Below are 19,348 nucleotides of genomic sequence, written 5' to 3' on the forward strand. Positions count from 1 at the left end.
ATGCAAATGAAAAATAATTTTTTTAATAATACAAAGACATAGCTTAAAATCATTAGAGTCATTTCTGCAACTGTGCTGAAGGCATAACAATAAATGGCCAAACACTAAAGTATGTAAAACTGGAAGACTTTGTTGGATTCAAACTTCAGAGCAACCAAAATAACTGGAATAATTAAAGAAGATGTAATGCAGTATTTAGAAAACAAAAACATTGAAAAGGCACTGAGAGACATGGGAAAGAACATAATCAGTTAAAATTAAGTATCAGTATAATATACAATAGTTTGTCACAGCATTATATGTTGCTTTTCTGCTTGCACAATTTGACAGTGGATGCACTGTCATACTCCTGTGGTATATTTCCTCGAGTTTACACTGACTGCAAATGTCGTCAGTTTCTGTCCCATGTGCAAGCCTCCAGCTTTGCAGACTTCTGCTATAGCATCAGTTTCTGGTACTTTGTCACTTGACCACAGGTCAGTTGCTTTCTCAGGTTTAGTCAGCACTGAAGAATCAGCAAGAGACTGATTTTCATTTGGGACATTTGATCAATTGCCTCCTAAATGACAGATGATTGTTGATCAATGCTGAAGTGTTGAAACCCATTTTTGAAGTATTCTTTTCTTTGTCAGTGATCAATGTGGCACAATCATTACTCAGTATTGAAGATGTTGCTGATGGATGACCCAAGGATTGTCTTCAAAGCACCACAGAAGTTCTTCATGTTATTCCTGTCTTTACAGTACTGAATCTCATATGTCTTTTGCACAATCATGTATAACAACTCTCTGAGTGTGTACAGAATGGTCCTCTTTATTCCATTGATGGCTGCTTTATTAAATGAGGAAGTGTTGTCTTATAAACAAGCCTTTCAGAGCTGATATTTCTCATCAGTAGTCTACATTTGGCAGCATCGTTCTCGTCAAACCTATATTGATACTTACATGTGGTAGAATTGAGGGCTTTGGATGCAGCTGAGTATAAAGAGTCTCTGAAGTATTTCCCAATGTCCTTGGATTTTGCTTCAATTGTTTCAAATTGGTTGCAGTTCTTCAAAAAATGTCTGTTTCATGTTCTCCTGTTTCAGTTACAAGATATTTAGCTTTTTGGGTGCTTTTTGCCTTCTGGTCACGCCAGTATTCTGCTCTTCTCATGGACTTCATCATTTGGACATCCTGTCTATCTCTTCTCCTGACAATGACAGTGAGATGCTAGTGACTGAAGCATGGGTGAATCTTGGATTTCTTACTGAAGTTTCATAAGACTGTTGGTAATTAGGAAGTTATATTCAGCATATTTCAACAGTAGTAGGTATCTGTTGTTGCATTTGCCAGGCATTTTTGCTGATGATGCCTGGTAATGTCTTGTGATCTGTGTCAACTCCTGTTTTCACATCCGCATGGATGATGATCTGGTCTGGTTTTGGTCTTTCTGCAATAAGAGACTCCAGGTCTTCATAAAATGTGTCCTTGTCTCATTTATGTTGGCCATGGTAGGTGAATAAGCGATGACAATAGTTGTATATCTTGTTAGTCTGTCATTCATACCCTTTGGGAGATTTGTAAGCTTGCTGGCTAACTGTGATTTGATGGCAAACCCAACATCAACTTCACATCACTCATTTACTTCAACCACTCCAGACGACATAACCAGTTCCTATTTGGGTGAATTGCCCTTTCTCAGCTAGGCGAGTTTCACTCAGGTCCACTATCTGGATGTTAAATCTAGACAGTTCTCTACAACCTAGGGTTGTTCTTCTGCTCTATCTGCTGAGGTAGAGTCCATTAGTGTGTGCATATTCCAGGCATCAATGGTGAGTGGCATCACATTTGTGTTCTTGTTCGATATTTGACCACTATTGTGGGATCTGAATCTGCCACCAGAGTTGAAGTGAAGCTGGCAATGTTTTGGACACCTTTTCTAGCCCCTTTCTCATTCTACAGAAATAGCAGTGTGATCCAAATTAACTTGCTCAGTCACCTAGGGGGCAGCAGCATTTGACTTCCACTGCTGTTTTGGTCCCATGAAAAGTGACCCTATGCTTTGAGCCAACTGTGTGCAGGTCTGCAGCTACAGATATCAATGTACCCATACCTGCTGCTTTGCTACTTGTCCATTGCCATTGGACTTGAAGATAGATCATGATAGGGGTAGGAGATGATGTCATGGCTTGCACTTTGAGTTTGAATTTTAAATGAGGGAAACTTACTCTCTCGACCAACTTTGTCTGAATCCAATTGTATTACAATGCTGAGACATATGGATACAAGTACAGATGCAGTAGATAGCTATCAGGTCCTACTGAACCTGAATTGATGTCCTGTGCTGTCCACACAGCTCTTGCCATATGTCTTTACAGCTTGGAAGGGGCGGGGGGGGAATGAGCATATCTCTTCAGTCACCTGATCCATCAGGGTAGACTTTCCAGAGGGAGTCAGGTGTTGCTTTCAACTTTCAACAATAGCCTGACCTGATCCTGGTTATTAGTGAAGGTCATATACACTTTTTTTTATACGTGTCTATCAATAGTGACAACCATCATGATGAACTATTTGCCTACTCTGAAGATGTGTGAAAATCAAGAATGAAATATCAGAAATAAAGTAATAAAAAAGACAAGTACATTACATAATTGGGAATGAATTTCTGTCTGATTTACAAATTTGGCCTCTATTTTGCTTTTAAAAACATACACACACACACACACACGTTTGCTATGCAACCTGAAGGGCAGCATGCCTTTTGTTTTGTTTATGCTTATTTTCCCCGATTGCACTTCCTATCTGAATTTTACAGAACATGAGCTCGCTAAGGCTAATATAAAGGATGGAAATCATGAGTGATATGCTCATGAAAATTAACTCTTGCCTCCCTCCACTACATGTGATGGAGATGGGTCAAAAATATAAAAAAGTGCAACATGCAGATCTTCTGATAATGAGTGTAACATGTACTGAACTTCAATGCAATCCACTACAAACTGCAATTTACAAAATTCTGTCATTTCTAAGTCAAAAAATGGCCAACTCTTATAAAGTAAGACTTATTATTTCGAACATTGTTTGATGATGACCATAATATGTACCAGTTTCAAATAAATTCATAACATCTGAAATAGTGAACAAGATTTTGTCCTACCATGTATATAGCTGTAGGATATAATGGGAAAACAACTCAAACAAAAATTGCAAGGCAACACGATTTGTTGACATGTACATCTTCCAATGATGATAACATGTACAAAGTTTTAGGGTGATCTAATGAAAACCATGAGACTATGTTTGCAAAAGTAAGTCAAATGTATGTCAAGCTTCAAGTAAAAATGAGGAAAACTTCAAACAAGCATGACAGGATCCAATGAAATCTGAGACTTATTGTGTTCAGAAAGCTTGGCTTTACACTGCATTCAGCTGCAAGTCAACATGGGCAATAACTCTTATAAAAGGCACATGAACCCAGTAATCTGATAATATGCACACCTTCCAGAGATGATCATCCTAGTTCCACAGTAATCCATCCATCAAGATTTGTGGGCCTTGTTGCACTAATGATATTATGAAATGTCTGCATTAAGTTACAACAAAATAAGAATCAATAACTGAGCAAGTAAAGTGATTGGTCAATATGTACATCTTCAGGTGATAATCATAATATTTACCAATGGTCAAGACAATCCATCAAACACTTTGGGACTAGTTGTGTTCACAAGATTGTGACAAACTGATATAATAAAAAAATTATGCAAGTCAGGTGATTTGAAAAAGTGAGCATCTTCATGTAATGACCCATAAAATTTGCAAAAGTTTCATTATAATTCACCAACAACTGTGAGAATTATTACACTTACAAGATTTTTAAATGAAGATGACAATTGGTATGTACCCCTGCCTTGAAAGTATGTACAAAATAAAGTATTTGTGTCACAGGGGGGCTTAATGTTTTCAAAAAAAATATATAAAGCATTGACTTTTACTAAGCCACATATGAAACTAACAAATATAATTTTATTACATATGAAATGAGAACACACCCTTAGTATCTTTCCATACAGTTGTGATGCTAGCTTGATTCCTGCATTTGACAGACACATAATATGTTGTATTATGCTCCAGAATTCCACTAAGATTGGAATTAATCCCAACTGGATTGATGCCTGTAGAGATGAATGCCTGTAGTTCAGTGCCCCCAGGAGTGGTTCCTATTGCCCACTGGTATTCCTAAATCATGTACAAAAAATATAATTAAAGAGGAATTTGTAGGAAATCATACAATAATGTATATTTATTTTCAAAGAATACAGGAAGAAAGTTACTCAATACAGACTCAAACATTTCAAGTGATCTTCCTATGATCTGTTTTCAACAATTAATTATGCCTGCAAAATATCTCTCCTTGTTACAAAATGTGCATCATTAAATGTATTTGTACATTTGCAGCATAAAATTCAATGCATTTGTGGTCCATATATATTGTATATACTAAAAACATTCTTTAGAAAGCACCATTTCTAAAAAACAAAGTTATGATCTCTTTCTTCCAATTTGTCAAGTTTATGCAGATATTAGTTAGGTAAATCTAAACCTATTTTATCCTAGTTAATTATATAAATACATGGTAGAATAAATGAATTTTTTATTAGATGTACAAAGCAGAGACACATCTAATAAGTGACATTTATACAGGGGTAAAAATAATTAAAAAAACTACCTGCTGCACCCATTGCTAGATCTAGTGCTTGACAACTTGATTGGGAAACATATAAACTAGTCAAGAAGTTAAACTATTCATTTCACTGGCTTTGAAATTCCCTATTGGCAAGGTTAACTGACATGGTATATGAATCCAAAGGTATGTAAATCTGAAGGTATGTCATTCTAGAGCTTGAATAATTGTGGGAAATTTCAGTATGATGTAACTAAGTACATCAACCGACAATGATAGTACTATCCATAGAATATCTGAGCTTTGATGACCACAGGCTCACTTTACAAAATTACTGAAATTACAAGAATCTGCTTAGGCAATAAATATAAACTTATATGCTTCTAAAGGCAGTGGTCTGTCTAGTGGTTGCTCTAATCTTATTCACTAGAAATACAGACTTAAAAAGATTGCCATAATTCAGATACCACAACAAAATCTATGACTTGTGTTTATTGATTACATTCACTATAGTTTGCTTATTAAAGTTACCATCAACTAACGCAGGAATGGGAAAATAGCAGACATGAATAGATATGATAAATTGAAACCAATATCTCTTCCACTCTGACATTTCCAAAGTTAGCATTTATCTTTTATATTTTTGGCTTATCCAACTTAAACTGACCTCTATATCACTCTGGTTATCCCGACATTGCCAGACAGACTTTATGGTGTCATTTGAACTCTGAAAGTGGGTGGGTGTAAACTCTCCTTGTCTGACATCAATATACATCATGACATCAGGATCAAAGACAGGTGGAGTCAGATCAACATAAAATCCATTGGAAGATGCTGTTGCTATGGCTCCAGATCCAAGTACAGCTTGTACTATGAAAATAATAGTTTTAAGTAAACAAGAATTATGTTCAAAGACCATGAATGCTTTAGAGCTAAACGTATCGTGTCTGAACATATTCAAGGAACATGAATATGAACATTCTGGAACTAAATAAAACTGTACCTGAAAAATGTACCTAAATGCAAAACTTAAAAAGACATATGAACAGACCTATGTATGGAGAGTTGGCCCAAGGTACCATATTCATAGTCAGTCATAAAAAAAACTTTTAAAAATGTAAAGTTAACTTTGGTGTAATAATTGAAAGAAAAACTAAAATATAATACAAATAGTGAATTTATCACATTTGTGACTGATGTGCACTAGTTTTGGGGATATGAAGAGAAAATGGAGTTCCATCAAACTCTTTCTCAGCAGAATTGCAAGACAAATAAACTCTGCTGTCACTTCTGCATACCTGAAACTTGCTATCTGCTTCAGAACAAACAAATACAAATAATGCTTGTGGAAAATATGAATTATATTACTTTTATTTATTCATATTTTGGGGGTTATGGGGTAAAAATGCACATTTTAAAATATGTCATTGAAATTGCAAGAGGGATATTCTAATAAGGTTCTTTAAATGGCTGATGAAAATGCTGAATATTGTACTGTTACCAGTAGAACTGCACATTTTTTTTAATGTGTTTGACATTGCATTCCTTGACTGTATAAAAAAACCAAAAATGATCCAAGAGTGTAAAATCTTCATTTTTTTCTGCATTTATTTCTATCCTGCAATATAGTGTTTCACATGAGATTAAATACCTATTAATTTGGTATACAACATAGTTCATTACTGCAATGTTTCTTCAATGTTTGATAAAAACTAGCATAGTATTTTGCTCCCTTTTAGATGTCAAGAATAAGGTTTGTGCTAAGGATGTCTGTTTAAGCCATAAAATATATAAAATAGTGAACATCATAAGGAACAATCCTACAGTTTGTTTTATCAAATAGTGCTCAATAGTTACTGAGAAAAAACTGTAATGTTGTTACAGACATGCGCACAATTATATCATTAGGCCAGATGAGCTGGAAAAATTAGTTTTCAGGCATCTCTTTTTGTGTTGCAGTTGAGATAAGAAATTTTTGTTGCAATCTAACTTTATTCATCTTTGCTAACCAAGGTTTTAATATGTTATGCCTATCTACACCTTGGTGGATCAAGCAGATATTTTAGTACTTTGTCCTAGTGACATCTATTGGATTTCATGAGTTGCCTCCCTTAGTATGTAATGCCAACTAACCAATAGTATGTAACAGCTATAGTTATGCATTTGAGATAAGAGATTTTTGTTGCACTCTAACTTTATTCATCTTTGCTAGCTATGGTTTTGATATGTTAATCCTATCTATGCCTTGGTGGATCAAGCAGATATTTTAGTACTTTGTCCTAGTGATATCCATTGGTTTTTATAAGTTGCCTCCCTTAGAATGTAATGCCGACTTACCAATAGAATGTCACAGCATTGCATTGTATATCAGCCGAAAATGGTGATGGCAACTGACTTCAAAAGAATACTAAATTTAACATTGACAGTATGACTATGTACCAAAGAAAAGCCATTACAGGTGTATTTGAGTGAAAGACATTTGTACAAACACAGACCAGCAGCAGAAAATTGCTTATTTATGGATCCATCCAAGTTATACAGTCAATCATGTAGGACAGTGTTCAAATTTGAACAACATAACTTTGATTGGATGTGATGGCTTGCTGCCAAATCCACTGAAATTTACACACCCAAAGCACAGAAATATCTACTCGACCTGCCAGGGTGTAGATATGGTTAATATATTGGAACATCGACCAATGAAGATGAACTTTATAATGCAATATTTGGAAGTCTACTCTATCATATACAATTAAGAAGTTTAGATATTTAAAATTTTGTCTCTGCTTATGTGACTAACAGTTCTTGCAAAGGATATCTGCCACTCATGAATGTCATCAAATCAATGTATAAAAAGGATCAATGTGGCATTTGTTATATAGATGGTTTTCATTTGTGAAAAGTTATACTTTTTTTATTCACTGTCATTATTCCTCAACACAATGAGCAAGAAAAATGCCCAAAACATCAATCCTGATATTCTTAACTTTTTGAAATATTTTTATCACAATTTTTACTTTCACTCCCATGATAATAATAAAAACATTGCAAATAAACCAATCACTAGGTAAATTTAAAAAAAACATTATTTTATTTATTATTAGTATATGAATATCATTTTAATATATTCCAATTCTAGCAACTATCATACAGTGTTTATGAAGTGTATGAAACTAGTCAGTCTATAATGCTGTTGCATACCTCTGAACCAACCTCCCCATCCCCCACTTAAGCAAAACTCATTAATGTTAACTTGAGTATGCAGTCAAGACACCAAAGACAATCTCACAATTAGCAACAAATAATTTGGAAACATAACATCAATAACATTGTTATGCACAAATATCCTCTACCCTTATGGAGATATCAATAACACTGTTATGCACAAATATCCTCTACCCTCATGGAAATATCAATAACTTTCTTATGCACAAATATCCTCTGCTCTTTTGGAAATATCAATTAAATAAAACATATCATACTAAAGTGTAATAATTCCAATTAAAATTTCCTAAACTACACAAGTATTCTTTACCAGTAATATAATATACAGCAGGCAAAATATCAGTCCCATTTTCAGTATCCACATTCACTTCTGGTTCAAGATAGAGATCTTTCAAAGTGAAGTGCAGTAGGGTGTTAGTGTTGCCATCACAAGCAGGATCACATACATAATGGGAACATGTATCTGAGCAAGGAAGGCATGGGGAAAATACCTGAAATAAATTTAGATACACCTGTAATAAATTCAGTTAAGTATATGTTAAGCCATTACCATACAAAATAATGTATTACTGTTGTTTTCTGCAAGTCTAGCACTATTTTGAAACATTTAATGAGTCTTAAATATCCCATATCACGTGCTGAAAACTAATATTTTATCAGTCATGAAATAGGCCAATATTTTGTTCAATAAACTGTTAAATCAGTTTAATGACATGATTTACCTTAAATTAAGACACATCTGGCATCCTGTTCTTATCATGTATGAAGCATACTGCATGTGTAAAATATTGGAAACAGAAACAGATTATTCTATATGTTATAGAAATAATGTAAAAATATGGAAACAGTGAGACCTGCCTTGAGAAATGCTGTATATGAATTGTATCCTTTATTCATAGTTTTGTTGAAATATCATATTTATTCCATTTCAAAATAATTTGATATAGCAATCAAGATATACATTTATCATAAAACATTCACATATATCTAAAGATTTCTAATCCATTTACTAGGATATAAATTGCAAAAAAATACAAGAACTTTCCACAATGACAATCAAGTTTGGTAAGCAATAATCATTTATATTTATTAAGGGCCAAGAAAACAGCCTCATTCATCCTAGTTATAAATATATATAATTTTTGTAATTTTTATTGATGACTATAAGTTGTTGCGATTAAATCTACTTGATATTTCACACATGTAGGGGTTCTATTTTAAGATGTTAAAGAATGTAAAATTGCATAGGATCTATATAAAGATGCTTGCGTATGTGTTACAGTTACTAATACATGTACTGACATTATTAGTAAATATGTTTACAAGTTTCTGGATTTTCTGATTGGATAGGTTGGTCAGGTGGTATCTTAGAAGAATTAAGTTAATTCATATTTGATGGGTTCAATCATGCTAGTCCTTTTACGATGTTGGAAATTTGCAATTTGTCACATTGGAGTAGTGATAATATGCATGTTTTAACCTTTTCACCTGTATAAGCAGCTCAGACTGGGCAGTTTTCCAATTCATATTTCTTGTGTTCTTGTTGTAACATCAAGTCTGTAGATGTATTTAATATTGTATTCAGATATTATTCGAAGGGAAAACATTTGTTTGGATTATTCAGTGGAAATAAAAAGTACTCATTGGACTATAAATATTAATTTGGGACTATTGTTAATTTTTCAAGGTAGTTCTGGACAATGCCATTTTGACATACCAGGACTCTTGGCAGACTAGTATATTCATGGATCAGAAACTTATATGGAGCATTTCATTCTTTTGGACATTAATAGTACTTTTCAGGAATATTTTGGATTCAATTCACACTACTGTAAATTCCTGTTAAAGTTTCATTCTATGACATTGATAATTACATTGTTTGTAAAGTTCTACAAAACTTGTTGCTTTCGCTTCTTTCTGTTACTTAGTTTGTGGCACAGAGTTGTAGTACTAGGCATTACAGATTGACATCCAAGGCAAATGACATACTTGAAAACTACAGTAAAACCCTTTAAAATGGTTTCTCATTATGACATTTTCTCACAAAAGATAATGAGACAATATGAACCTTGTAATTGACTATATATATCCTTGACTTCACCCACTGGAGATGGAATAGTTAATCATAATGGTGATTTATATAATTTTGGCACTACAATGGCTTTTAGTGATGTGTACTTTAGTTTGGTTTATGGTCAGTAAGATATAATTCTACCTACACGACTGTAGATTTAAACAAATTGGCAGCCAGTCTTTACTTTTTTTGCTGTTGTTTCTTAAGCTGTCATGATTTGCTGTGGATTAAATAAAGATCAGTGGAGTTTGTCTCTGCTTTTGTAATGCTGATCTTTCACACTGTCATTAAGCACTGTCTGCACTTTGCCTGCAGACCTTTACTGTTACAAAGGATTCAAGGCCAGTGGTGTTTATTTCTGGTTTTGTGATGTGGCTGCTCATAGCAGCATTATATTTGCCTAAATGTAGTGGTCACTGGGTGTGTTCTGCAAGGTAGTTGCTCAAACCAGTGCATTTATTAAATAAAACCAGTCTTGAATGATAACTTTAATCACAAATGACAGGTAGGCACCCACAGAAGAGGTCACTAAAGACAGGTTTTACTGTATCATATATTAAAAACACAAAATCAATACACTACAAAAATGTAACTAACCTCTCTAAAGTCAACAAAATCAGTAAGTCCCATCTGGGTCCCAATGCCAGCTTCATATCTTATGATTGGATTAATTCCTCCACGGAAAGGTTCTCCATAGCGACACAAAGCACCAACAACTGGTGGAAGAATGAGATCCCTAAATGAGGCCCTAACAGTCCATGTTTGGAATAAAACGTCCACTGCTGGCAGGAAATTGTCTTTATTCCATACATGTAGAAGAAGCTTGGTGTCAGAAGTGAACTGTGGAATTCCACACAACTGGCTAAGTGCCTGATCATCAGTATACACATACAGACACCATGAGACCTGCAATTGAAGTTTGTTACACTGACTGAGTTTATGTAATAAAAGGAAAGATGTGTGACATGTCTTCTACAAGTGATATAAAATTATTAAAATATGTGAATACAAGATGAATACTCAACTTGTATGTATAGCAGGAAAAACATACAGGATAACTGAGATACTGATTCTGAATACCTTGTTTCTGACCAAATAAATGTTTAAAAACTATACAAGGTTGTCTTTTATTAAGACAAATAACACTGCTTATTGGAAATGCGTATAATTAATTTACTTCAAAATCAAACAAACATTACTTAATATTTATTGCTGGAAATACAGTGAATGAATGACACAAAATTTCTAAATGGTACTTTTACAACATTAGGAAACAAAAATGTACAGATAATTTTGACAGTTATAAATCAATTATACTTTTTCTTACCATAACTTCCTCTTTTACAGGAGAAAAAGATATCTTGTACTGATGGAATTCCTCAACAGGATTAAATGGCAACATTGTCTTTATGGACATGGGATAGCTGGAGTCATTATAAAATCGGCACCAGACAACTGAATATGGATCAGGTCCTATCAAGTTAAATAAATTGTGTTGGTTCACTTAGTTAAGCAGCCAACTGATGCAACATATGTAAAACTGGCAAGATAATGATATAATGAATTATGATGATTTATAGTGATAATAATAATGATGTATAAAACAACTAATCAATTATTTTGAGTATGAACACCTTGGTATATTAAAATATAACATACAAATGGTGCTAATTTATACAAATCTGAGAATGGCTGAAAATGATCTGGAGCAATGTCTCCTTCAATATGGATTCCAAAAGGTAGCAAATCAATATGACCTAGATATGATTCATATAACTCAAATTTGCATCAAATTTAATTTCAATCAATTAAATTTTTGATAATAAGGAAAAGAAGTACATTAGATATAGTCATGTTTATTTACGGTCACATACAAATATAATGTAAAAGCCAACACAAGACAACCAATGCATAAAATAAGGCAAGGCAAAGCAAAGAATATAACTGAAATAAATACAATCTTTCAAATAAATCACACAAACTTTTACTCAAAATTAAATTCTTACAAATCACTTCCACTCTTGCAAAATCATGTAAAATTTACATGAATATTTATATGGGACTTAAACCTGATTTGCACACTTCAAGTGAAGATTTAAAGAGCATCAAACATATTTCAGGTGGTCCAATTATATTATTTGTAACAATCTGGTTATTGGTTGTTCTGAAAATGTATTTGTTTACAATTGAGGAAAATCCTTATCAGCATGGTTTTGACTATTTCCATTCATATTTTAAAAGTGTCTTTAAAACTGAACACAAACTTGTATATATTTGGAATCTACGTGCTCTTTGTGTCACATGACTGGGGATACTGATGCTGGTATTATTGAATTTCAGCTATATCATGGCAGACAAACCTCTATATATTTGGAATCCACATGCACTTTGTGTCACATGACTGGGGAGAATGATATTGGTATTATTAAATGTCAACTATATCATGCCATACAAACCTGTATATATTTGAAATCCACATGCTCTTTGTGTCACATGACTGGGAATATTGATGTTGGTATAATTATACTTTAACTGTTGCTTGACTTTATTGTCCACTTTTATCCATGGAACAGTGCTTCCTGTGTCTGTTGAAGTAACAATAGTAGCAGTGGGTGCAACTGTGGTTTGGTTTTCTCCTCTCTGATAATAAGTTAGATTTGCATTATAGGCTGTTGTTGTCTCTAAGTATGATGAACAGTTGCATGTGCAGGTGTCAGACTGAAGAGGATAAAACTGAATCTTGAAGAAGTTCAACACAAGGCTGGATCTTTTGAACAACATGCAATGGTGATCTTGTATAACATGCTATCTGTATTTCTTAATGTACATATCTTGCAAGCAAGATGAGCTGATAAGAAATTTCACACTGGTATAAAGACATTTGCTCAGATGGACAAGAAAAATACTTTCTCTGTTAATCAATATAACAAACATAACCCCAGGGTGAATTTGACCAGTATATCTAAGGATAATGTACTTGATGTTTGTTCCTAAATATGCATTAGAAATGTTAGGTACATGTACCCATGACAATGTCTGTCTGTGTCTCTATTTATTATGAATCATACTTACAACAGGAGTGTTAAAGCAGCAGGAGCACACATCAGCAGTCCAGTCTGGTTCCTCCACAAAGTGGAAGGTATCTAGCAGTGACATGTCTCCATCCAAAAACAAGATTTCTGTAACTGCCTTCCCATCACCATTAGCAGCTTTAATTGATAGCTAAGGTATAAAAAATAAAAATGGTTATTTACATTCTAGTAATGTTTACATACAAGTCATGTGACTCTACATGCAATAGTGTCTGAGAAAATTAGCCCCCTGCGGGTCCGGGGTTGTAGAATTGGCCCGACGTGCCTCGCTACGTGTTGTAAAAGGCGACTAAGTAGAGGCAACCTGTTTGCCGTGGGTTGCGTCCCGTGTCGGGGGAGGAAAGGATCCTGGTAGTTGAGCAGTGGCTTTCCCTGCAATACACTACTTTGGCCTCTACTTCTCTTAGACGGGTGGTCGGGATGGGCCCGGTTCCGACAAATCGGCTGGTCACGCCGAGCCCTAGGAGGTCTTTATTAACTTTCTCACCTTCTTTCTCTCTCTCCTTGTATCTCTCTTGATACCACCGTTGCCCCTATATTCTTTTCCTTTATATTTCCCTTTTCCAAGTCTTAGAAGGCTTCCTAGAAGGCGGTGGCTTAACGGGTCAATCGGGGGGTAATTTTACCGACCTTAGAAACTGGCAACTTCAAGGTCAATCAAAGGTAATTTTATCAACTGAGTATGGCATTTGTGTATCCCTGGCACTTGAAAAGTGTCCCCTTGTTGGGCTCCTTGGTGGGTGGGGAGCACGGGTGCTGAATTTTTAATCTAGCCATCATGGATAATTCCAAAAAAAATCAAAATAAAAGATCGAAACCCTTATCAGAGTCTGACGATGAACCATGTAGTGTGGAGTCATTTCCACGCTTCATGGTCATACAGTCAAAAGATGCCACGAAACCGCTTGCCGCACTATCTCCATTTGTCATCGAAAAGACTATCACAGGATCGATTGGCACACCTAAAAGTGTTAAAAAGTTGAAATCGGGTTGTCTTCTTATTGAGTGTGAGCGACGAGGTCAATCAGACAATATCAGGAAAATGAAAACGTTCTTTGATATCCCAGTAACCTCATTCGCTCACACCACACTGAATACGTCCAAAGGCGTGATTCGCTGCCGTGACTTGACTGGAGTCACCGACGCTGACATCATCGAAGGCATGAAAGATGAAGGTGTCACTGCTGTCCGACGAATACGTATTAAACGTAATAACAATCTGCAGGACACCAACACCATTGTACTCACCTTCAACAGGCCAACTGTACCCAAAGTGGTAAAAGTTGGCTTTTTGCAAGTAAAGGTAGAGATTTACATTCCCAACCCCCTTCGGTGTTATAAGTGTCAAAAATACGGCCATCACGAAGACCGCTGCTCCAAGAGCCGAATATGTGGCCGATGCGGAGACAATGCTCATCAGGAATCTGATTGTAGAGCAACTCCGCATTGTGTCAACTGTGGAAAAGAGCACCACGCAAATTCCAAGGATTGCGATACCTGGAAACAGGAGAAGGAAATTCAAAGGGTAAAATACACAAATAATATTCCCTATCCAGAAGCCAGAAAAATTGTACAGGCAAAAACAGCCCATCCTGGCCGATCCTTCTCCACTGTAGTGAAGAGCAATCCTAAAACAACGAAGGACGCTCAAACACAAACAGAAGCACCCGATTCAACACCAAATTCAAACACCCCCCATTACCAAGCACAGAAAAACACGGCATCTACTCAGACTACATTTAATAATACCCAACAACCTAAATCACCAAAGAGTAAAAAATCTCACGGAAACAGGCAACAAAAGGGGTCAGATGACCCCATCAAACTTTATAACAGGTTTGGAGACATCAAGAGCATGGATGCAGAAGAATCTGCTCCATGCGCCCAAGGGAACTCCAGACCTACAAACAAAAAATTCACCCCCGTACTTCTTCCAGAGAAATAACCAAACAAATTCCCTCTGCGAAAGGTCTAACCTAGCTCCACAATCTTTAATTTAAATTTATAATGAAAAACACTATCATACAATGGAATTGTCGAGGACTTAAAGCAAATTACAATGATATTCTCCTGCTTTTAAACGAACATGATCCTGCGGTACTATGCCTTCAAGAAACATTCTTGAAATATACGGACAATATCACATTTAAAAACTACTCCCTGTTTAACACCTGCTCTCCAAATGTTGATAGGGCATCAGGAGGAGTTTCTGTTATTGTGAACAACAGAGCTCCTCATAGCTTCATTCATTTAAACACCAATTTACAAGCCATTGCTGTAAGCGTCACTCTACATCGAGTGATTACATTTTGCTCTATTTATTTACCACCAAACACTAACCTAGTACCAAACGAACTCGACAATCTTGTTCAACAGCTTCCCGCACCCTTTGTTTTACTCGGGGATTTTAATGCCCATAACATTTTATGGGGATCAAATCATATAAGTGACAGAGGTCACAAAGTTGAAGACTTTATTTCTAGACATGATCTGTGTCTATATAATACCAAAACACCTACATATTTACACCCAGGCACGGGTACATACACATGCATCGATTTGACAATTTGTTCTCCTTCTCTGCTTTTGGACTATGAATGGAAGGTCGCTGATGACCTTCACAGCAGCGATCACTTCCCAATCTTTCTTGTAAATCTTAACTCTACAGTCGATGAAGTAATTCCACAATGGAATTTAAAGAAGGCCAACTGGGCCAAGTTTGAAACACTCTGTAAAACTAGGCTGAATGAGGATACAGTTTTCAATGTTGACGATACCATTCAGCATTTTACATCTATTTTAATAGAGATTGCAGAAGAATCCGTTCCCAAGTCCTCGCCATATTGTAAAAGAACCCAAAAACCTTGGGTCACTAAGGAATGTAAGGAAGCCATTAAACTACGCCGAGAAGCATTAAGGAAATGTAATAATCAACCGACGCCCGAAAACTTAAATACATATCGCATTGCCCGGGCCAAAGCTCGCCGCATAATCAAAGAAAGTAAAAGAGCATCATGGAAGAAGTATGTTTCTTCTTTAAACTCTCGTTCCTCTGTTAAAAAAGTTTGGGACACTATACGCAAAATAAACGGAAAGAGAAAGCAAAACCCTCTCCGACATCTGACACTGAACAATAACAACTTTAGTTCAAAACGTGACATTGCAAATATTCTTGCTGACAATTTCTCGAAAAATTCCTCATCATCTAATTATTCAGAAGCCTTCCAAAAACTTAAAACTCAAAAAGAAAAGTCACGTTTAAAATTCACAACCAACAACTCAGAAAGTTATAATCAATTGTTCTCACTATCGGAGCTTAGGGAGGCTTTAGATAAGGCCCATGATACATCCGCTGGGCCTGACGAGATACATTACCAGTTTCTGAAACACCTTCCAGAATCATCATTAACATCTCTTTTGAAACTCTTCAATGATTTATGGATTACTGGTAATGTGCCAAAAATCTGGAAAGAAGCAACTGTAATACCAGTCCCCAAACCCGGTAAAGATAGCGAAGACCCCAACAGCTATCGACCAATTGCACTCACAAGCTGTGTGTGCAAAACAATGGAATGAATGATCAATTCTCGGCTTGTCTGGTATTTGGAAACTAACAATTTAATATCTCCTTTCCAAAGTGGTTTTCGATATGGCCAGAGCACCAATGATCATCTGGTTAGACTAGAAACATTCATTCGTGATGCATTTATTAAGAAAGAACATTTAGTAGCGGTTTTCTTTGATTTAGAAAAGGCCTATGACACGACATGGAAGTACGGGATACTAAATGACCTGAACGATCTAGGTCTAAAAGGCCGTCTGCCCTCTTTCATATCCAACTTTCTCTCCGACAGAGAATTCAAAGTACGAGTGGGCTCTACCCTCTCAGATCTGCACGAGCAAGAGATGGGTGTGCCCCAGGGCAGTATTTTATCTGTGACGCTCTTTAACATCAAAATTAATAGCATCACCAAGTGTTTGACTCCTGGTGTGGATTGTTCGTTATACGTTGATGATTTTCTAATATGTTATCGGTCAAAGCACATGCATACAATTGAAAGACAACTGCAGCAAAATATAAACAAAATTCAAAATTGGGCCAATGCAAACGGTTTCAAATTCTCGAAATCAAAAACGGTATGCATGCATTTCTGTCAGTTACGAAAACATCACGATGAACCGAACCTCACACTGGATGGAACACCTATTCCAGTTGTTGAGGAAACCAAATTTTTAGGTATAATCTTTGACAGAAAACTGACCTTTATTCCACACCTAAAGAACTTAAAAGCTAAATGCTTAAAAGCACTTAACCTACTTAAAGTAGTAGCGCACACTGATTGGGGTGCTGATAGAAAAGTCATCCTAAATTTATACAGAACATTTATTCGCTCCAAACTAGACTATGGTTGCGTTGTGTATGGTTCTGCCAGAAAATCGTATCTTAAAATGCTTGATCCAATTCATCATCAGGGAATAAGACTGGCTCTGGGAGCATTTAAAACATCCCCGTGTGAAAGCCTTCTAGCTGAGGCGAATGAACCACCGTTATCGCATCGTAGAGAAATGCTTTCCGCACAGTATGCTCTCAAATTAAAATCAAACCCTCTGAATCCTGCTTTTTCGGCTGTTTTTCAACCCAAATACAAAACTTTATACGAAAATAAACCAAACGCCATACCTTCCTTTGGCATTAGAATATCATCCAGCCTTGACACTGCAAATATAGATCTTTCAAAAATTCAGAAAACATCCATCTCCGAAACACCACCCTGGCTAATTAAACAACCAAAAGTACGTTTTACGCTACACGATGGAAAAAAATCCGAAACAAACCCTTCTATCTTCCACAACTCTTACCATGAACTCCTCACCGAATTTAAAAACTACACCAGAATTTACACTGATGGATCAAAGGATGAGGGAAAAGCTGCTGCAGCCTTTGTTTGTGGAAATCACACAACGCAAGTTCGCTTACCAAATGGAGCATCAATTTTTACAGCCGAAATCAGAGCAATAGACCTTGCTCTGCAACATATAGAAAAGAACCGTATTTTAAACTGTATCATCTTCTCTGACTCGCTATCAGTACTCCAGTCACTACACAATAGAAAACTGGAGAACCCATTATTGAAAAACATACTCGTCAAAAATACCGAGCTGAGTGTCTCCCACAATATAATATACTGTTGGTTACCTAGCCACAATGGTATTAAAGGTAACGAAAAAGCAGATCGCGCTGCTAAAATGGCCCTTTCTCAAGAACCATCTGATTTTAAAATACCATATACTGATTTTAAACCTTGTATCAGAAAGTTCTTACGTCAGAAGTGGCAGGCATCATGGAATGATGCTGTAAATAACAAACTTCATGCAATCAAGCCAACTCTAGGAGAATGGACTCCTTCCTACAGAACCATTCGTAGGGAGGAGGTAGTCATTGCAAGAATCCGAATTGGTCATACTTATATCACCCACACCCACATACTAAAAGGTGAAGACCCACCAGAGTGCGTTTCTTGCAATGAACCATTCACTGTCAAGCACTTTATGATAGAGTGCTTTGACCTACAACCTACGCGCGATCGTTATTACATTGTGCATGACATGAAAGAACTTTTTGATAATATAAACATCACTCGTATTATAGAGTTCTTGAAAGCCGTAAATATTTACTCTAAACTCTGACTTTTATGCTATCACCTTGTGCAGTTTTATGCAATATATATACCGTCCCATTTTAATACCTATTCATCTTTTTTACATCTCCCGTTGATCGGGAAGCTTTATTTTGCACCGTTACCATCTTACCGTTTTTAATTTCAACCATTTGTTCTTTTATATCGCTGGTTGATATAGGACCTTTTATAAGTTTTAAAAGATTATACAAATAACACTTTGTTTGGCGCTAAATAGCCTAAAAGTGCTGATGCGCCGTTAAAAAACAAACAATCAATCAATCAATCAGTCTGAGAAAATTACCTAAATACAAACACATAAACAATTAACAATCTGACATCAGAGCTCTTGACAGGAAGAGCATTTGCATATTTGATGCTAACAAATGACTAAAAATGCATAAAGAAATTATTTAATGTGTAACAATAAAACTTAAATCATGTTGTTAGAATCTGTTGGTGCACTGATCCTGACATAAGTGCAATCTGTATTATATTAGCACATCCAATCAATATAAACAATGCTATCAACACAAGTTGGGGGGTGGCCGAGTGGTTTAAAGCGCTCTCCGTTACGGATCACTGCCATCTCACCTCTGGCTGCGTGGGTTCGAGTC

At 35.8% G+C, this 19,348-nt stretch overlaps 1 protein-coding gene across 1 annotated transcript in view; it reads right to left on the reverse strand.

Annotated features, from left to right (window-relative positions):
* LOC149785560 (uncharacterized) overlaps positions 1-19,348 on the reverse strand; it is a 189,200-nt gene that overhangs the window by 58,615 nt on the left and 111,237 nt on the right. The window contains exons 43-49 of the mRNA XM_089979356.1: positions 13,034-13,183; positions 12,418-12,679; positions 11,289-11,434; positions 10,559-10,867; positions 8,198-8,378; positions 5,330-5,532; positions 4,031-4,217 (exon numbers count right to left, since the gene is read on the reverse strand). Of these exons, the coding sequence (XP_089835482.1) occupies positions 4,031-4,217; positions 5,330-5,532; positions 8,198-8,378; positions 10,559-10,867; positions 11,289-11,434; positions 12,418-12,679; positions 13,034-13,183 (1,438 nt within the window). The remainder of the gene's footprint in view (positions 1-4,030; positions 4,218-5,329; positions 5,533-8,197; positions 8,379-10,558; positions 10,868-11,288; positions 11,435-12,417; positions 12,680-13,033; positions 13,184-19,348) is intronic.

This window comes from Sinohyriopsis cumingii, chromosome 13 (genome assembly GCF_028554795.1).
Source record: "Sinohyriopsis cumingii isolate HCF-2022 chromosome 13, ASM2855479v2, whole genome shotgun sequence".
Classification (NCBI taxonomy): Eukaryota; Metazoa; Mollusca; class Bivalvia; order Unionida; family Unionidae; genus Sinohyriopsis; species Sinohyriopsis cumingii.